The 21,798-nt window shown below is 32.5% G+C and overlaps 3 protein-coding genes and 1 long non-coding RNA gene across 4 annotated transcripts; 3 read left to right on the top strand and 1 right to left on the bottom strand.

Annotated features, from left to right (window-relative positions):
• The first annotated feature begins 3,025 nt into the window (after window positions 1-3,025).
• Window positions 3,026-7,553, top strand: LOC135845852 (invertebrate-type lysozyme 3-like). Its single transcript, XM_065364700.1, has 4 exons — window positions 3,026-3,275; window positions 3,360-3,554; window positions 3,669-3,742; window positions 7,293-7,553. The coding sequence occupies exons 1-4, from the start codon at window positions 3,209-3,211 to the stop codon at window positions 7,458-7,460; spliced, it is 504 nt and encodes a 167-aa protein (XP_065220772.1). The 5' UTR covers window positions 3,026-3,208; the 3' UTR covers window positions 7,461-7,553.
• Window positions 7,554-8,261: 708 nt separating this feature from the next.
• Window positions 8,262-12,374, top strand: LOC135845853 (uncharacterized). Its single transcript, XM_065364701.1, has 5 exons — window positions 8,262-8,480; window positions 9,287-9,475; window positions 9,572-9,645; window positions 11,724-11,880; window positions 11,965-12,374. Coding segments are annotated over exons 1-5 (489 nt in total). The 5' UTR covers window positions 8,262-8,413; the 3' UTR covers window positions 11,967-12,374.
• Window positions 11,756-21,787, bottom strand: LOC135845854 (uncharacterized). Its single transcript, XR_010558846.1, has 5 exons — window positions 21,292-21,787; window positions 20,041-20,342; window positions 19,744-19,924; window positions 19,165-19,432; window positions 11,756-12,930 (listed from the first exon to the last, which is right to left on the bottom strand). It is a non-coding gene; the product is annotated as an uncharacterized LOC135845854 (long non-coding RNA).
• On the top strand, window positions 14,620-20,616 carry LOC135845851 (putative fatty acyl-CoA reductase CG5065). Its single transcript, XM_065364698.1, has 8 exons — window positions 14,620-14,866; window positions 14,992-15,240; window positions 15,370-15,515; window positions 19,010-19,119; window positions 19,250-19,448; window positions 19,773-20,012; window positions 20,101-20,367; window positions 20,450-20,616. Exons 1-8 carry the CDS (start codon window positions 14,669-14,671, stop codon window positions 20,529-20,531), a joined length of 1,491 nt encoding a protein of 496 aa, XP_065220770.1. The 5' UTR covers window positions 14,620-14,668; the 3' UTR covers window positions 20,532-20,616.
• Window positions 21,788-21,798: the final 11 nt, after the last annotated feature.

Raw genomic sequence — 21,798 nt, 5'->3', positions numbered from 1 at the left:
AGGTAATAAATCTAGAAAATGTCACGGTCATGTTCCAAAGCCCAATTTTAGTCATTTTCAATTTTCATGCTGTCTATTGTTTGAAATAGAATTTTTATGTGAGCCCAATTTTTTCAAAAAATGCTATAAAAATATCGAAGAATGCATTTTTTGGCTCATTTTAAAAATTGTGGCATACATTTATACACATTTGGGGATTTTGAGTTTTTTAAAAATTTTTTTTTAATTGGGCCCTAAAGTGGGTACATTTTTTTTCATTTGTGTCGAAAGTGTCCCTCAAACACACTGACAATAAATTCCCAGAGTTGTAACTTGTAGCTTCTCAATCGAGCATTTCGAGATTTTAGAGTATTTTTCTTTTTTTTTTTTTGAAAAAAATTAAGCCTATGAAATAAACAGGCACAGGGCCGGATTAAAATGTGCAAATTTACCCCCTCTCCTCCCCATATTAAAGTTTTTTTGTTTTTTTAATATTTGAATAAAAAAAATTACTAGGTTTTTATGTTAAAAGTGGTTCTTAAAACGTATTGAGTGTTTCTTTTGTGATGGCTAATTTCCAAGTCTTCGAAGGATTTCAAAGAATCATAAATTGAATCAAAACCTTAATGAAGGTTCTACATGATCTGAAAATTTTCGAAATTAATCAGGTATCGAACATTGATATTAATCGGGCATCAATTTTTTTCATCCATGTACCTATGTGGCTGAAATAGGTAGTAATCTTCATCGAAAATTTTTCTGAAAAATGAATTTAAATGCCCTTACATATTTTTAAATGATAGCTGAAATTCTCTTTACATTAACAAATCAATTCAGGTAGGTAGCTGAAATTTTTGTTATAAAGGTTTCTCATTTTTCCATTTTTAAATATACACCTGGAATCCTATCTACGCAGTACGCATGCGTAAGTCGAGTTGCCAACTTTAAAAATTTAAGGAGCAAAATTATTACCTTTCACTTTTATGTTCCTAGAGGAAAATGATAAGATCGGTCTAATCCAATCAGGTCTTCGTTATTGGGTCATGATTAAGATCTGAACAGGTTTAATTGGATTTTAGAGAATGTACTGATCTGATCTGGTCTTATCAATGAGGTCTCTCCGATTGGATCTGATCAGGTCTGAAGTCTGAATCAAACTCGTCCGATCACAACTTTGATCAGACAAGCCAGGTTTGATCCTAGGATCCAGAAAATGTCCCGATCTGATCTAATCTGATCCGATTTAATCTGATCTGATTTGATCAGATTTGATCAGATCCAATAATTTTCCATTCTAATTTCGAAAAAAAAAATCATAAATAGGGATAAGTAGATATGATAGAAAAATAAAGCAAGCATTTTTCTCTCTTTAAATTGAATTTTAAAATATTTTTTTTTAGTTTTGAATTTCAAAATAATTTTTTTAAATTTTGAATATCAAAATAATTTTTTTTTTCATTTTGAATTTTAAAATAACTTTTTTTCATTTTGAGTTTTAAGATACCTAATTGAGGAAGTTGACAACCAAATGAAATTATAATTCAGTATCTTTTCAGAATTTTTATCCATGACTTCCTGAGAAATTTTTCGAAGCTTTGACGAAAACAATTTCAAGTCCTCCGTCTTCCCCTCACAATTTTTTGACAACTAAAGAAGTAGTAAATTCAAATTATTCAGGTTTTTTATTTCTATGCAAAAAAACATAGTTTTGTCAATTTTTAAGGATCTTTTTTAATAACTCGATAGCATTAACAAGAATTCTCAGACAAAAACTCGAATGCAAAATTTCCTCCAAGTAAAAAATATATTGTTTGTTGTGTGTTTTGTATTCAAAAATGCTTAACTATAGGTACTTATTAATTCGGTCAAGTCGTCGATTCGCCTCAGCACCTGGACATTCTTACAATTACAAACCTACCAAAAATGATGGCGAAAAATCGAATGGCCATTTTTTTTTTACGAACCAGTACAAACATGTTTTAGTAATTTGCGTCATTCAGCCAAACATCTGGTTTAAATTACTCAGTAGGCAGCCTATAAGTAGGTACCTCCATAAAGAAATTTAACGCAAAATTGTGCATATGAAACAGATGATCGCCATTCGAGTCAAAACATCGACTTCCGAGAACTAACCCGCTGGTAAATAATTTGCGATGACATTCGGTGACCACATGACCTATAATTTATTGCCATTTCTTGACTATAGCACTCTAAGCGTGAGATAAAACGATGCAGATGTGCAATAATTTGGTAAAGTAGCATGCAGTGTGCAAAAAAAAATGCTCGTGTAACTGTAATTAGTTATTACTTACTGAACATTGAAATTATTATTAGGCTATTAAGTAGAAACGTGCTCTAAACATCACACATCAGTCATTTTTTAATACACATATAAATAAGAATCCAGCTACCTATATGTAGCTTGAAAATCAATCGAATAACGGATTTTCTTTTGTCAAATAAGCGAGAATGTCCAAACGTTGATCGAAGGTTGTACTTAACGACCACTTTATGCTAAATCAGCTTTTAAAATCAGGAAACTCGCGAATATTTTATTATTATTACCCAAGAATTAGAAAAGAAGACGCGAGATGTAGGTAAATAATAAAAACACGAATTCAAAAGCAAGTCATTGAACCTGGAAAAAGGAAAGAAAGGGAATTTCGTAACAGTAATTAGTAAAAATTAAATTGAAACTAATAAAGTACCTAATAGGTAAGTATTACAAAGTATACGTGCCTACGTGATGGAAAAGCAACAGGTACAGAACACGTACCTAGACCTACTCAACCCAGCCATAAGAGTTTAATTAGCTTGAAAATTAATCGAATAAAAATATTTAGGCACCTAACTGTCACATCTATTCGACTCATTATAAACTAGATGATAGAGTTTGATCGTAAATTTCGAGCATTCTTTTTCTCAGAATCAGAAATGCACATAAAAAACGGAAAACTTTGGATGAAGTTTATTGGCCTTGGAAACAATGATGATCCGGTTCGCAGACGATACGTGGGCATCATTTAAAAGGACTTGTTTTCTCGCGAACCTTGTTAAGCTAGTCTCATACGCTTCGCACTTATGTTAATATCATTACAAAACGAAGGAAGTGTCTAGTTAAAAGCGCCCATGGAAATAGTTTGAACGAAATTTATCTCTACTTCGGTTTAACACTCGTAGTGGCCAAGTTCCGCAGTTTTTTTTTTTTTTACCGATCCCCAACCCGAAGATGAATAAATTCGGCGCTTTGATTTCGTCTCTTTTCTTGCTCTACGCTTCGTGGAATTTTTCTCAAGGTAAGTGAATTTTTTTTTCACCGTCGAGATACCTACGTATTTTCTTGTCGTGCTCGTGTCATTCGTGAATTTCGCTCATTGTAGCTGCACAAACTCCGCAAATCAAAGTGCCGGCTGATAGCAACTGGTGTTTGGGATGTATTTGCGAAGCCATTTCTGGATGTAATCGATCGTTGCAATGCTCCGGAGATGTTTGCGGATTGTTCCGGATTACTTGGGCTTATTGGGCTGATGCTGGAAAGCCAACGGTCAAGAATGAAGATCCTAATTCTCAATATGGTTTAGTATTATTCTGCCTACTTTGATTTCTCACGAAAATTGAGATCTCTAGTCGCGAGTTTATATTTTGTGGGATGCTTATCTATGATGTGTGTGTTTGTTTTTTTTTTATAGCTTACGCCAACTGCACCAATAATGAAGTATGCGCTGGAACAACTGTCTCGAATTACTTGAGGAAATTCGCCAAAGTAAATTTTCTTTGTTTGTTGCTTTATTTCAAGTTTGTTTTCTTTAAAATGATTTCACCCTATCGAATAATTTGGCCTACAGGATTTCCAGTAATTCCTTTTTCTATATTAGAGTTAGGTGTTGATAGGTAGGTATACAACTGATTGCTTAATTGAAGGAAGCTAATACAATTATTTTAGGAAGAAAGGAGCGATTGAGGTGTGTGTGTACCTACCTACTTATTTGAAATTGAATAAAGGTTTTAGTGAAGAGGGATCGGTTAAGGTTAAAAGTAAGGCGAAGGAATTTAATTGAAAGAAGGAATTAGTAAACGTAACTCAAAAGCTAAAAAGTTTAATTTTTTCATTTCGAAAGGAAATTTACACTGCGTTTTCAAATTGAGGAAATAATTTATAATTCTACCAATTCAAATTTCACCTGAATCCTGATTACTCATCACGTTTCCTAAACAAAGAAAATACTAACTTTATGATGCAGCTTTTTCCCAATTTACCTATTTACTAAAATCATTACTTCATTACTAGCGGGTGGATCATTCATATTCGGCCTTTTTAGAATGGAGGGGGAGGAGGATCCAGAAGTGAAAAATAGAGAAGGTAACATACTTACTACCAGAAACAAAATTTTTGTAGCACACGAATTCCAGACTTTTCATTTGAATCCTGATTACACAAATTGCGGTTGAAGTTGGAAAATTTTCAATTTAAAAAAATCTATTTTTAATTTCAAATCGAAGTTACAGAAATGGGAACAAAAGAAAACTGTTGATAAATTTTTACACAAGAAATTATACCTATATTTTGAGGACATGACTATAAAATATTGTACCTTTTCAATTTTCATCAAAAAATTCACTCCGTTTTTTTTTTTTTTTTTTTTTTTTTTTTAATTCAAAAGAAGACACATACGAGTGAGAAATTACATGGAAATTACTCTCGTGATACTAAACTTTTTTTCATGACGATGTTTAAACTGAAACCATTTACCTAGTTAGGTATACCTACATTTTAAAAACGAAAATTCGAAATAAAACCGAAGAACTTTGAAATTGTTTCATTTCACGAATCAGGAAATTTTAATTATTCCAGATTTACTTATGATCGAAATTTTTTCTCTAACGAAAAACTAAATTTACCTATAAGAAACATATTAATTTTATATTTTATTCAAGTGTTAAGATCAGAATGTTTCATAATTGAAGTAACACTAGAATCCACTTTCGGTCTCATTCGAAGTACAAATGCCCATTTAAACGAATACGGGCAGATTGCAAACTCAAAAAGTTTTCATTAAAATTAGAATATTGTATTTATATTAATTACATATTTCATTCCTGAATACACTAAAAACTAAGTTCACTGAAATGCACTGTGCAGAATTTTTAAAAGTTCACTACCCTATACAATGCAAAACAAGAAGTTAAATGTAATTTTCACCACTTTTTAGCTCGCAAACTTTTCGCAATTTGATACTTACTTCAATTTTTATGAAATTGAACAAAATAATTATGTCGATTTCAGGTCTACTTTTTGGAATATCTCAGCATAATTTTTAACAAAATTGGTAGGTCATGTTCAACAATTGTCATAATCAATTGTTCTGCATTTTTTTTAAAGCCATAGGTATTCTCTTTTTGGTTCTGCTAAATAAGTACAATTTTATTCTGCTAAATCTAATGGAAAATTTTCAAGTTGGCAACAATGAGAGGCAAATTGTGCAAAAAATTGCGTTTTTAAATTAAAAAAAAAATTGTTGTGTGTTGTTTGATAAATATTTTAAATTACCTGAACTTGGAATAATTTTTTTGCCAAGTTGGATAGAAGTGTTGAAAAAATTATTAAATTTTTCATCCTAATAAAAAATAATAGGTATTAATCTTAAAATTTCAAAAATTTTCAAACCTAAACATTTGTAGGAAAAAGATAGTTCTTGTGAGGTGTAGGAGGAGAGATGTCAACTAATGAAACATTCTATATGATAAAAAATGGAAAGTGAAAAAAAATATTCCTTAACAAATCAAAAATGAAAATTGAAAAAAAATGTTGCACTTTGAATAATACACCAGTTTAGTGAAAATTCTCCCTTTAAACATGCGATTTCTCAATTATTTTCATTTTTTTTTTTTTTTTTTTTTTTTTTTGGAAAATTCCATCTGATTTGAACAAGCCAACTTTGCCAAATTTGGAAAAGTTGGTTGCTCTTTTTGCATCGTTGTTTAATCTAAATCTCTCTTTTGGTTTACTCGTATATTTCTTGATGTAGGTACAGGTAGGTCTGATTATTACGAGAAGAAGCATGGTTTATTCCTTGATCGAACATCGTTGTAGAAATTTTGATGGAGTTCTCGTCACACATTTTCTTCTCTTTTTTAGAATTCCCTCTTCACTAAATTGCTACAGTATAGTCTGCTAGTCAATTGAAACTCATAGCGTGTTGAAACGAACATTTACACCGGAATGGATGCCTATCTTAACCTTTGAAGGGTAGCATTTTTTTTTTTTTAATTCAATAGGTAAACTTAATTTTTAGTAGTGAATCTGGTGAAATTATTCAAGACACTGGAAAAAAGTCAAACGTTGATATTTCTTAAACTTTAAAAAAATTAACAAATCAACTTTTAAAAATTTTTACCTGTGAAAAATTTGAAGTGGCCTCTGAAAGGTAACATAATATAACGTAAAAAACTATCTATGCATTGTTTACCAATTTTTTTCTTTGTTCTGGGAGAGCTAGTGCCAAAAATCGATCCCACGACTATTAATATTTTTCGATGATGACTTCAACTTGTATTTAATCTCTGCAAAACAAGGTCATCTTCTCATTTCTCGACCTTTGCATCTTGATTCTTTACAGTTTAGTTCTTTAATTTTAAGTTATATTCTATTTTGTCATGGAAGCTTTTTTTTGCTCACTTGTAATTTCAATTGCGGTGGGCGTAATTCACCGGACACCCTGTGGATATATCAACTTATTATTATCATTTTTCATTTTATAAAAAAATTCATCCTTCAAAATAAGTACTTACTTCGTTATAACTTAAATGAAATATTGACGATACTTTTTATTTTTAAATTTTGAAGTGAACTTTGTTCATCATCATCGGTATAGGTATTCGTTTATTACATCTACCTACGTGACATAAATAAAAAAATCAATCACCTTTCCTCATACATGGTCAACACATCACGGTCATTTACCAAACTGAATAACTATAATGCAATGTGAATTCGAATATAAGTATTCTCTTTGTGTATAAACAATCGCAACAGGATGTTTATATAGCTATTAACTCGATCGAAATAGATATCTTAATTTAAATCAAACAATATGTATAATCTCATACCTAGGATTTGATCAATCTTTCAGTATCTAATAACTAATTAGTTTTTAATCACCATTGTAACTTTGTCTCCAAGTACTTTGGAAAATCCTCATTCGTGAAGTAGGTATCGTAGGTTCTTGAAAACACCCTTTTAGCGAATTGATAGGCAACCGAACGTACATTCACGAATGATGAATCAACACAATGATATTTTCATTTCGTTCCAGGATTGTAACGGAGACGGACAAATCGATTGCTACGATTACGCTGCCATTCATAAATATGGAGGCTACAGCGGATGCACGACGGCTTTAAGCGGAGAATATTACACGAAATTTTCAACCTGCGAAAAGCATCTCCAGACGTTAGGTACCAACCAATCCGGGACACAATGAAGCTTGATATTACGTTACTTTTTTTCAAAAGATCTGATTATTTAGGAACATTTGTAATTTATTTTTATACACATTATAGCAATTTTTACTGGTCGTGATTTTATATGTATACGTTTATGATTTGGATGCTTGCTTGGTGCAGGAAGTTTGGAGTTGACAAAAAGAGTAAAATTTATTAACTATCTTGTTTACGTGTTCCTGTTCTCATAATTCGTTGGTTCTTTTTGATAAAACTAAGTCCTTGAACTTGATCGAAAATTTTTGAACGAATAAACTACTGGGTTGAGGAGAAAGATACGATTTAACTTCTGCGTATATGAGAATGGGATCAATTTACTCGTCGTAGTATTGAGAACGAGAAACTAAAAATTTGAATGCCTATTTTAGGCGAATTTATGATCATCGTCATACCTATTACATTAGATTGAGTTTCAAGTTGAAAAAATTAGAGAAATTTTTCGATTCGATCGAAAACTCTACTCGTACAATACTTAGAAATGATGTTTTACAGAAAGGAAATTCCATTGGCACTCTGTATAGTATTCGCGAGTTGATAGGTACTAATTCCTGTCGCGTATTAATTTCATGCAGTCTTATGCTAATGACCTTGAAATATAAATACATAGATTATTTGCCATCTCCGAGAACATCATTAACGAACTGGTAGCATAATATAAGAAACGGAAAATGGGAAAATACCTGTTTCGAGGATTAAAAAGCTTAAATTCACCATCGATCGTCGAAATGACCGGTGTTTATTTCATTCTAATGTGCTTGTTTGGCATTTACTCGAGTCACGCGTTAATGCATACGAGCCTGTTGCTTTCTTAGATAACCAGTTTTGGCTCAGTTATGCGCAGACGCGGAATTTTTATGTAAACACGTTCAATTCTTCGGTGTTTTGATAAAAAAAAATAATAATAATTTCTTCAGATGTGAAAAATAACGTGAAAATGAAGTGGTACGTTGGTTATGCTGTGTTCCTGGGTTTCTCGTGTGTGGTATTATTTGATACCGCTTGTAAGTAATTGGATTATTTTTTTAGTTTATTTTATCCTATTTATTTAATTAAAGATAGGAACTAATGTTCATTAGTCCCGAAAAGTGATATTTTAATAAGTTGATGTAGGTAGGTGCCTACCAAATTAATCACAAGATACTGTAGTTTTTTTCAGATGGGTATTTCCAAAAGTAATTTTCATCATTCAGTTATAGGAGCTTAATTTAGGTACCTACTTCTTAGTTTCAATGGGTATTAGACACAGAAAAATGAATCTTCTACGTTTGCTCGTATTATGCATTGTGATTGTGATGGTTGCCTAGTCACTAATGCCTTAAAATAAGACTCTAAACAAAGATTATCTCATTGCTCTGTGAGATGCCGAGATGTTGAAATTTGACTAATTTAGGCCACTGTTTCATTTTTACATTTTCAAACTAATGAAACGCTGGTTAGATGGTTGAAAGTAAAAGACTTATTTTAAATATACCATATCTGTAGGTACATACTTATACCTACAAACAAACTTCAAAAAATATGCATACTACAATGTTTTAATACCTACCAACACACACACTCATAAAGTAAGTACAATTGTTGGTATTTACACCGTACAAGTCCAAAGTTCACGACATTGATCCAATTTAGTCTGTTATCACAATCTCTGATACAATATCATATTCATTAAGTATCCGTTTAAGTAAGCACTTACCTGGGAATTTGATTAGGTTGCTGAATCAGCTATAAGTACATACCTATTTACATATTATTATCACGTATTCATTACCTATACAAGGTGGTAATTTTATTTCTCGTGTTTGTATAGACGGTGGTAAAAAATATGTCTCGAATTTGAGCGCCGTTTGTTTGAAATGCTTATGCTATGCGTCCACTCAATGCAACGCTACCGTAGGATGTCAAAAAGGTTACTGCGGATTGTTCTTCATCACGAAAGAATATTGGGCAGAAGCTGGACGACCTACGTTGCCGGATGATGATCCAGATCGTACTAATGGTAACGAATGTGTTCGATGATGCCTATTATCAATTGGGTTATTTTATTTTAAGAAGCTGGCAATCTTTATAATGGAAATTTTACTCTTTTTTACAGCTTTTAGTGATTGCTCGAAAGATTACACTTGCGCATCGACAGCTGTAGAAGGATATATGGCGAAAAATGGATTTGTAAGTGGAGTTGAATTCATTTTCAAAATTAATCTAGGGTGTTGCATTAGGAAATTCAAGTTGTGAGGTAAAAAAATGCAAGGTTTTCGAGAAGTGAGAGACCACTCTGAAAATTTGGATATGATTGAGCACAACCTCCTCTTCTTGAGGGTACCTAGTACTAAAATATGTGTTGCGAAGATTCTGTAAAGGACCAGTTTTTAGCTCATTTTACAAAACTTCATTAATTTTTTTTTACATAAAAACTGAATTCAGTTCTACACACTACACAAGACCTTTCAGAAATTGTTTTTCAATTCAATAATAATGCCAAAATGCAAAAGTACCATTTTTTTGAACAGTTCAATCCATTTCATATTGTTATAAAAACGAAGAAGGGAGTGTAAATTTGAAAACGGTTTATAAAAATTCGTTGCAAGAGGGCCCATGATTGCATCATTGTCGGCCCTGTTCAGCTACATGTAAATTTTCAGTTTTATCGCTCACTTTTTATATATGTACATCATCGAAGGACAAAATGTTTGATTATCAGAATAGGTTAATTTTTATTTTCGCTTGAAATTTGAAGGAGTCTGATTAAAAATTTCTTCAGAATGATCTCAAAAAATGTGAGAAAAATTCGAGCTGTTGAAGTTGGGTATTCAGTCCCTTTTCCCCTCTTCTTCATCTTCCAGAAAAGGTTCAAAATTATACTTGATAGAAATTTTTTAGATTTAAAAAAAATTCTACAATAGGATAAGTACATCTTTTACTGATCTTTTTTCTAGACATTTTTCATTAAATTAAGTCGGTACCTATATCAAAAAAAAAAAAAAAAAAATAGAAAATCAACTCGAGGGACTGAGGGTTAATTCAATTGGAAAAACTTCAATATAGAAAGTCTTGCTTTTTTGGCACAAAACAATCTGCTTCTAAATTTGTCAAAATTGCAAAAAATAATCACTTTTTCTATCAAAATTACCAAAAAGTCTTATTTTAATTTTTTTTCTGTCAAATTTCCAGAAAGTCTCTCTTTTTTCTTGATCAAAATTTGCAAAAAAAAATGTTTTGCCTAAACAAGAAGTCCTAACACTTATACAAAAACTAAAATGGTTCATTTTTTGTCAAAATCTCAAAAACACCTCTTTTTTTCTTGACATAATTTGCCTAAAAATGTTTTGTTTTTCAAGTCAAAATTGCAAAAAATTGCACTTCTTCATCAAAATTGTAGGAAAAATTATTATTTATCAGAGTTGCCGAAAGAACATGATTGTTGAGGAAGTTGGTATCAATTCGGAAAATGTCCGAAAAAAATGTATTCTTGGAAAATAGTCATTCGGAATGATAATAGTTTGAAATAAGGATACCTACCCTGCACATTGGTTTATCTTTGAATATCATACCCTCAAACCGTACGACTTTTTCTTAGAACGAGTTCATTAAAGAAATTGGTAATTTTTTCGAATGAAAAATGATGATTAAGTTCCAAGATTTCAAAGAGCTAAACCTTTATTACTTCGTCAGAGTTGGAGTTCAGATTCTCTGCTATCTGGGTCTCGTTTTTTTTTTTTTTTTTTGTCGAACTCTGAAACGAAGAAGTTTGGGAAAATTTATAAAAACAGTTCACTTTACCTAATCCTTTGTTGGCAGACCCATTTGATAATTTTTTTTTGTAGCATATTTCAGTTTCATTTTTTCTGTTTTCAAAATTACCTCATTTACAAATTACTTACCTACTTTTTATACAGGGTGCCCAGAAATATCGAGTACCCCTAAAAAAGTTTTCCACTAAAATACTTTGGTTGGTCACAGTGAATGATAATAATGATAGCACATGATTGGTTGTTGGACTGGAGAGATAACATTCCACCAATCATATGCATCTATTTCACGTTGCCAACCTATATTTTTAATGAAAAACTTTCTTAGGGGTACTCGATATTTCTGGGCACCATGTACTTAGTTAGGTAGGTAGTTACCTATATTTTTTTAATTAAAAAAAGAAACATTTTTTCAATCATAATTTTTTTGATACGATTTATTCTGGTAATAACCGAAGAAAATTAATTAAATAGGTAATAAATTATAATTGTTTTCAGGATTGTAACAATGACGGTGTCACTGACTGTGATGATTATGCTAGGATTCATTTTCACGGAAAAGATAAGTGTTTGAATTCGATATCAAATTTGAATTTCGGCCGAAGATACGATACCTGTAGACCTGTTACAGATCGTGGGGGTCAACTTGCACTTTGTAAGTATCACGCTGTTTTGATCGATAAACATCAATGAACAATCGTAATTATTTTTTAATCACAATCTGTTTTTGTGTGTTTAGAATTCTTGATCGTGTAATACTAAATAGGCCTCGTAGAGATCAAAAATACGCCCAGATTACTCGAATCGAATGCCATTATTATACTCAGAGATGAATTGAAGAATTTTTTTCTAGATGGTGGAAATGTGGGAATTGCTTTTAGTTTTAGTCAATTTCAAATTTCTGTGTAAAGAAATTTTCTGCATTTTTTCTTAATCTTTCAAACTCAACATTAATACTTAGACTAAGTTATTTTTTTCATTTTTTCTCAAGGGCTTGATCATTTTACGATTGTAGAATTTATAATGAGTAAGATTATTGATTTTTATTCGTTTGTTTATTTTTTTACGTGAACGTGATTTAATATTATTTCATAGAACGAGATTTTTTGTTGCAGCTGTAAAATAAATATACCTATTTTTATAAAAACACATTTTCAAATATTTCTTGGAAGAATTGGTTGGTTTTTTTACTCTTCTTAGATCAACCTGATAATATGAACTTTTCTATTTAAACAAAAAGCTATATGGTGAACATTTTCTACTCCTTTTTTTGTGATCTCTTGATAGACCACCGAGAAGTCAAAATAATGCAGTGTCTATCTTAAACTTCAACTGAAATATTCAATTCAAGTGCCAATCAAATTCCATTTTTTAATCACTAAAATCTGGAATTTTCACTATTCATAAATTTTGTTGAAAAATGTCGAAAAGTATTTGAAAAAATTATTCTATCATCTATGGCCAATGAAAAGATGGATTTACGATGGAAAATTTTCTACTATACTTAATGTTACATCAATTGCAAAAGCAACTCACCGATGATGAATATATGATTTTATTTTGACGACCAATTTTTTTATAATGCGAAATTCAAGAACTCAAACATTTGACCACAGCTTGAAATCTGTTCTTTTTAAAGGTAGGTAAACGTAGGTAGGATCATCTGTATGCATCGGAAGTACAGTTCTTGAACGAGCTTAACAACCTTCAAATTTTACAATGTAAATTAGTAGGTACAGGGTGTTCCAGAATAACCTTTCACATTTGTTTTTCTTATTACTCTGAGAGAAAAATGTTTACAAAAATTCTTTTACAACCAAAATGAAGTAGAAACATGCCGTTTTTAGACCGTATATTTGAGTTTCCATTAAAAATCAAGTTTTAAAAATTTTTTCATCGAGATATTTTCCATCATTTTTGACACATTCAACCGAACATTTTTTCAAATTATTGAACACTTCTCTTCCTATCAGTCTCGACTCACGATTAAGATTACCTAGAAGATGTTTCAGAGTCCTAGATTCATCCTGATACACTTTTGACTTGAGGTAACTCCATAAAAAAAAATCATAGGCTGAAAAATCAGGGGATCGAGGTGGCCTTTAAATTTCTGTGTTCAACGAAATTATTCAATGTCCAAAGTGCTCACGCGCTAAACATATTGTGTTGGTCTCTGAATGATAGGTAGCTCCAACATGTTGGAACCAAGTAAGTAACTCTATTTTATCTGCCTTTCAGTTCAGGAACAAGAAACTTGTTCAACATTTTGCCTTACCCCTCACCATCACTGTTTCATTAAACACACATGGTCCCACTACACCAACTTTAGCCACGCCCAACCAAACAGTCAACTTGATGGCGTGTAGAGGTTTCTCGAGTATTATCAAAAGATTCTCTGTACACTTGAAGCGCACATTCTGTATATTCACTTCACTGTTTAGATAAAAATGAGCTTCGTTACCGATGAGTAAAGAGTGAAGGGGTCCAGGAGTCTTTATTTTTAAAAAAAGACCTTCACAGTAAACGTACACTGTACAGCCATCTACTTCTCCAGGACAAAAAATAACTATTGAAACATAATTCGGCATGCTTTGGCTACCTAGAACCGCCTTTACCATTCCCCTAGCTCCACTTGAACACAGATCAGTGGTTACCAAAATGTGAAAGGTTATTCTGGAACACCCTGTACCTCAGCACAAGTAACGTATTTGCATGACATATTTTTCGAAGATTATCATTAAGTAGTAGAATTTAGCTAATTTATCCACAGAAGTTTCGTATATCTAGGTACATAGTACCTACCTAATATCTACGTAATTTTCAAAAATACAAATGGTAACTATGATGTTTAGGTTGAATAGTTCCATTGCTCGAGTATGAGTAAAGGATTTTTCATTGAAAACGAAATCGAACCGGTTTTTATATTTTATTGTGACCGTGCACAGTTCCCTCAAAAACATATCCTACGTCTGTCTGTTTATACCATTCAACCTCCTAAACTACTAATTCGATTTCGATCATTTTTTTCTCACCTTTGAAAGAAAATATTTTTTAATGCATATAGGTATCGTGATTCAGTTACACAAGTAAACACTCATAGGTCAGCTCAGGTTAAATGATGTACACGTGCAATAACATGAAATGCAACTTTAAAGCAATAAGAAAGAAGTAGGTACTAGGTAGAGGTACCTATACTACCTAGGTATGCGATAACAATCCAGATTTTAATTCAGTTGACATACTAGTGTGATAAGATGATCTTGAGTACTGCAAGGTCGTCTCCCAAGAAATATTTTCCACCAGTTTACAAATATAATGTAGAGGTGTGGGATCGGGGAAATTCATATATATACCCCAGATGTTCAATTTATTCGCATAAAAGCGGTGAATTAAATATTTTTCCTACCTATAAATTTACATTCGTGCGAGAAAAACAAATAAAAATGGAACCAAAACCAATTATACCGGAATTTTATGACTGTAAAAAAGTGCTAATTACTGGAGCGACTGGATTCATTGGAAAAGTGATGATATGGAAATTGTTACAAAGTTGCCCCAATATTGATACGATTTACGTGCTAATTAGGGCAAAATGGGGTAAAAGTGATGAACAAAGATTAGAGGAATTATTCCATTTTCCTGTAAGTTGAATTATATTATCTAAAATTATGCACAATGCACACGTACCTATGATCTATAGGTACCTAATGAATTGCACATTATTGGGAAATCGTTTTAAATTTCAAAAAATCTCTTCGTTTTATAGATTTTTGATAACTTTAAAAAAAATAATCCTGAAATATTGAAAAAAGTGGCCCTCATTCAAGGCGACATGCAACAAAAAGATTTAAACTTATCCGAATCTGATCGACGAAAATTACAAGACGAAATTACGGTGGTATTTCATATCGCAGCTGTGCTGAAAATGAACGCTACATTGAAAGAAGCAGTCGAAATGAATGTCGAAGCGACAATGACCCTTTTGAATATTTGCACGAGTATGAGAAATTTAAAGGTGACGTTTGTATTTAATAGGTATAGGTACTCAAATTCTGTGTATAATACCCAACACGTACATATACCTATGCAGAATAATAACCTCGTAAGCGAATTTTAAATTTAAAATAGGTGCCTCGATTTATAGGTTTTTGTTTACGTTTCTACGACGTATTGTTATTGCGATAAAGATGTAACTGACAACAAAGTGTATCCGGCCAAAAATAGTCCCGATGAAATTATCAAATTGGTTCGGTGCTTGGATTCCGAATTATTGGAGAAAATGACTCCGGAGTAAGTGATATCCTTCTGTTTGGTATGTTGACTTTTGAGGAGTTTAAAATCTCAAAGGAAGCCATTTACCTACTTGGATTTCTAAAAATAACAATTGCTTAATGTTTTTAGTTCCTTTTTCAAAAAATCAATTTGATAAGCATTAGATACAGGGCGTTCTAACTGTTCTAACAGGGTGGATCACTAAAAAAAAAAAAAAAAAAAATGTTGCAAGATTTTGGCCACATTCATTGAGGGGAGATATGGGTCATCCAAGAGGTGACATTATCGAAAAAACATGTGTTTTTCTCTCTTGCCCCTACCCGCAATCTCTTTTGGGAAAACGGCCGGTTTCAAAAGACAAATTTTGAGATTCTGCGTCGACCTAGGCTATTGCCATCAAAATTCAGCACCATCTTTTAAGGTTCTACTAAGCGTTTGAAAATTTGAAAATCGTTTCGAAAATTTTTTCATCCCAAATATTTTGCATTAATTGAGCCAAAACATAGAAAGATATTAATTCTGAAACTGGGGAAATATATATATTTTTTTTTATATTGTTTAAACAGTCACAAGGTATTAGATACAAAGGTGACTTGATATCAGTAAATATACATCTTAAATTAAATCATTGCAGTGGTGCTAATTTTTTGGTAATTATTGTCAATTTTAAAAAACTGAAATTAGCGAAGTTTTTGGTTGTTTTTCTTTGAATTTTCCAATCCTAGAAAAAGGAAAAAATTTGGATTTAAACCAACAGAAGCCGTTTTCAAAAATTTGAGCCTAAATTAAGTCACTCAAGAAAGCTGAATTTCATTTTGGGCTTCTTCATGGCAATTTTCCCAATATCTACTGGAAAACCCAAAAATTCACTAGAGATTCTCGAATGCCTTTACCCTTGACCAATCTATTCATGAGACTGAAAATATCAAATAGAGAACTAACCAAATTCCAGCTTACCATCTCAATCCAATCAGCTTGATATTTTATGGAAAATGGATCAAAAATTTTCAAAAATTCGTCATGTGTCAAAAATATGAAATTCGGAGCTTAAAATTGGAGGTGGAATGGTTTATTTTCCCATTTTTTTTTCAATAGCCTACCTGTTTGTCAAATGCAAAATTTTTTGAAAATTCATAAATTTTTAAAAATTCAAATTGAAGGATATGATATACTGAGCTTAAAAATTTGGAAACTTTTGAGTCGAAATTAAAAAGGTACTACCTATTTGACATTGTTAAGATGGACCATTAAAAAAAATAAAGATCCCAATCAATGTTTTATTAGCAAAATTTTTTGAATTGCAGTCAAGGTTAATATGATAAAATGTAATTTGATCAGTTTGATGGATTGATGACTTAGCACCTGATGCATGAAACATCGTTGTTGTCATTTCCTTATAAGCAGTAGGCCTGTTGGCCTGTCTGCTATGGTGTGGAACTTGTTGAGGATGAGCCTGATGTATCGGTGAGTTTCTTCCTTGGCCTCCCTCTGCATTTTTCCCCGTTGGTGTGTATTGGAGGACCTGTTTCGGTGATCTTGTTTCCTCCATCCTTTCAACATGATTTCTCCAATCATTCCTATACTTTTTTATGACTGGCTTCACACCGAGATCTGCTGTTATTTTCTCAGATAGGATTCTGTCTCTGACAGTCATCCCTTTCCCTGCCATTCTCCTCATGAATTTCATCTCCGCTGCCGTTATTCTTTTTTTATCAGACTTTTTCAGTGCCCATACCTCGCTTCCATAAGTCATCATTAGTATTGCTAGGGTATTACACACCTTAAATCTTGTTTCTTTACACACCTTAAATCTTATTTCTTTACACACCTTACTGGTTCTCAGGGTCCTGTTTATCAATTCAGTGACTCTCAGGAACTTTGCAATCTTTCCTCTTTTCCCTCTTCTGGTGCATATACTCCGATTATTGTAAGAAAGTCTTTTTTCAATCGCATCCTTGCTGATACAATTCTTTCATGCCATATGTTGTATGAGTCAACGTTTTTGCGATGTTTGTTATTTGTATGTGTAACATCACTCCATCTACAGCTCTGGTTTTCTTGTCGACTCTGCTGTAGATAACAATGTAATTTCCAGATTTGAAATGTTCCACTCTTCCACTTCCTTTCTTCTTCGTTTCAGACATGACAGCAAAGTCTATATTTCTGTTGCTTAGAATTTTGTTTATTTCTGCTTCCTTTGCTGCATATCCTCTTACATTCCAGTTTCCAAAGTATTTTCTTTCTTTGGCGTGCATTTTTCTTCTAACTGGTCGCCTTTTACGACAGGCAGAGGGTACCATAAGGATATTCTTGACCCGTACATACACCCAGGGGGGGGGGACGATGAAAATGTAAAAAGTAAAAACATTCAAAAAAACATACAAATCAATAAAAATTACTAAAAAGAAGTAAGTTCAGAAATGTGAGAAAAAGTCTTGGAAGAAGTGTTAGAATAATACAAAAGCACTGAAAAAAAAATTACCAAAAAGTGGGAAAATTATTGAGTCAAATTTACAAAAAGTTAATAAACTCAATGAAAAATTAGGTACCTAAAAAGAATTCAACAATTAGTAGAAATTGCCAAAAATGCACAAAAAAGTGCTGAAAACACTCAGAGAAGCATCAAAATCATTTTTAAAAAAATCACCAAAAAATGTCGACATTTCAATAAAACTTGACAATATTCTGTAAAAAATTGCATAAAACATCGTTTATGCATAGGTATGTACCTCTGCAAACCAAAAAGTGATGAAGTATTCAGTAAAAGGGACTCATCCTATAAGATGGGTGAACGGCCTTTGATCCATAATGGATCGAAAGTGGTCCAAAAAGTCACCCTTGATGTAAAAACTCTCCATACAAATTTTTTGCCACTCACCCCCTGCCCATTCGGAGAAACTGTCCCCTAAACATAAAAAATTCAAAGATTTATTTCTCGGAGGGGGGTTGAGGAAAATTTTTGAAATTTTCACAGATTGTGTACATCATGTAGGGGTACACACAGTAATTTTTTGAAATTTCCCCCCACCATTTTCTTGATTTTTCAGGGGGTTGAAAACTTTGAAGGGGGGGGGGGTGCCATTGCTGAATTTTTTTCAAATCTTGCTCATACCCCAAGGTATAACATATCATTTTCCCCAAGGTCCCAAGAGGGGGGGGGGTGCAACATGGTAAAAAAAATGAAGTTTGAAAAAAAAACGTGTATCACTCGTACTACCGCGCGTTTTGTCAACACTGTTTCACGGCATCACCGTGAGAAAACTTCACCTATCGCGCCCTCTCAAACTTGGATTTTTTGAGAACCCTACTGAAATACCATAATTGCATTCAAAATTTTTTTTGATGAATATTCTCTAGGATGGTGTGGTGAACAACAGAGGTATACCTACAAGGTCTCTTTGCCAAAAATTAGTGAAAAAGTTTTGAAAACATGCTAAAATGTTTTCAAAGCAATCTATAAGCCATTTCGAAGAATCACTGAAAATTACCAAAATTTATGTTTCCTGTTACAGCATAATAAAGCCTCACCCCAACACCTACACATATTCAAAACGACTTGCTGAAAACGTGGTTTCTGATTTTTATCCAAGACTTCCAGTCGTTATAGCGAGACCTTCGACAGGTGAAGTGAATAATGTCACGTCTATTTTTAAATACATATACGTACCTTATCCGACTCCATATTCCGTTTTAGGCACAACTGGAGTCTGTTTCTCCATTTTTTGATTGATGGTTTGTTTTGTTTTATGTAGTAATTTCCAGTCACAAAGAACCGTTTCCCGGCTTCGTCGATAACATGAATGGCGTTGTTGGAATAATGATCGCAGTAGGAAAAGGTGTTCTAAGAAGTATTTATGCAGTTCCAGACTATCCTGCTGATTTAATTCCTGTCGATAACGTATGCAATGGTTTGGTCGCGTTAGCTTGGGAAGTTGCTGAAAATAAAGAAAAGTTTGTATTTACTTTTCTCAGATTCTATTTTCACTCATATCAGTAGGTATAGGTAAACTTACAGGGTGGCTAGAAATATCGGGTACCCCTAAAAAAGTTTTCTAACTAAATACTTCGGTTGGTCACAGTGAATGATAATAATGATAACACATGATTGGCTGTTGGACTGGAGAGATAACATTCCACCAATCATATGCATCTATTTCACGTTGCCAACCTATATTTTTAATGAAAAATTTTCTTAGGGGTACCCGATATTTCTGGCCACCCTGTAGGTATATTACGAGATACCTACCTAACAAATGCATATATTCCGTGTGACAGACAGGATAGTCTTCCAGTGTACAATATTTGCCTATCCAGAGATGAAATACCAACATGGGGCGAGTTGATGAAATTTAGCTACAACGTGTATCTAAAATGTCCACTCAGCATAATTCTATGGTATCCGAGTGTCACCATGAATAAATATAAACCTATTCATATAATTTCAACATTACTATTTCAATGGATACCAGCATATTTGATCGATTTTTTGATGATGCTTTTGGGCTATGAACGAATGTAAGTATCTATTAATTTTTCTTCTCACCTCTATGTAGGTACTAATTTCTCCATCTGAAGCCTCAACAAAAATAAACATTTTTTCCAGCTTGGTTCGCGTTCAAAGAAAAATCGCATTAGGATGCAACCTTCTAACATATTTTTCCAGTCGAGCTTGGCGATTCGACAATAGCAATGTTATACGACTAAGGAATTCCATGAATACATCGGATCAAGCTATTTTCCCCGTAAATCCAAAAGTGATAGACCTTGCTGATCGAGAGTTATTCATGTATAAGTCATTGATTTTCGCCAGAGAATTTATTCTCAAAGAAGATAATGGCAATATACCTAGAAGCATTAGGAATTTGAAAATGTAAGTCATTATTGCTTTCAAATGACCTTGAAAAATGGAAATTACTTGACTATACTTACTAACCGAATGACCTTATTTTCAGATTGTATGTCTTACATTGCGTTGTGAGGATTCTTTTTTATTCGAGTATATTTTGGATGATTTATAAAATTTGTAATTTTTGATCGCAGGCTAATCCATCCACATACAGATTACTTAGTTTAAGTGATTTTTTTAAGCTTTAAAAAATAAATTGCGTTATTTTATGTACATAGCACCTATTTTTCTATTTGTCAATTTTTTGGTAACTGTTTCTCAATTTCGAACCATTTTGTTTTTGAAAAATTGCCCAAGAATGGTCTAAAAATTCGATTGGACCGCTACAATTTTCGGACTCATTTTTTGTAGCCTTAAAAAATCTTGTTTCCTGGAGCTTTTGGGCGCGATTTAGAGTCTGCCCATCTGAAAGGCTACTAATTAGGCCCAACATTTTCAAAAAATCGTTGAAAAATGTGGTTGAGTTGTTACCTGAAACTCGACTTTTCTCTAGAAAAAACGATTCCCAAATTTGTGGCTGCCCAATCGCATTATTGGATCATTTTTAGGAGGTTTTTCGAATGTTTGAACTTTGAAGTCTAAAAAATACCCTTTAATTTCCATGACTGAATTGTTGCTTGATAAGTATATCCTGAGATGATAGTAGACTACCCTGGGAGTCTTCCTAATTTAAAAAAAAAAAAATCGAGTCAAATCAGTTATACATGCACTCTCGTAAAGTTATACTCTGTTAGTTTCCTTACTTATCATTGTTCTATTCCTCGTAAAAATTCCCTAAATAATTCGATAGGTAGGTACAGTAAAATTGACATTTTCATTCAAAACTCTCATGATACAGGAATAGATAGATACTGAAGTAGGTATTAATTAGATAAAACGTATAGGTACCTTATTAGTGATTATAGATATCCTTGAAAAATACGCATTTAAACATTTGAAATAAAAATATTACCGCATGTTTAACAATTAAAACAAAAGAATGCACCAATTTCTCACGTAGGTAGATATATAGATACAAGTCATTAGATAAATCGAGCGCGGTGAATTTTAAATGATGTTTACGAAGCAAATGAGACCTTATTGTGCAAAGAAAAATAACTTATTGTTGGAAAATTACGCGTGTAAATAAACCCACATGTCCTTTGGAAAATATTCCGCTTCATCCCATATTTACCAGATTATTCAACCCGATCAAGCATAGGTACTCAACATTTACAAATATGTAAATACACACAAGACTTTTTCATCGAAATGAATCCTTAATACCTATCTTATGTGGAATAAGGCACGCTGAATAGTATACTACATAGAAAGGCTTCTATAATAATGAATGATTAATTCATGCGTTCGGAAAAAAAAAATCGGCGTCAGAGACGGGGAATACTTAAGGTGAAG

This window comes from Planococcus citri, chromosome 4 (assembly GCF_950023065.1).
Source record: "Planococcus citri chromosome 4, ihPlaCitr1.1, whole genome shotgun sequence".
In the NCBI taxonomy this organism is placed as follows: domain Eukaryota; kingdom Metazoa; phylum Arthropoda; class Insecta; order Hemiptera; family Pseudococcidae; genus Planococcus; species Planococcus citri.
The sequence above is the reverse complement of the archived record's forward strand: the minus strand, read 5'-3'. Positions and strand labels throughout refer to the sequence as shown.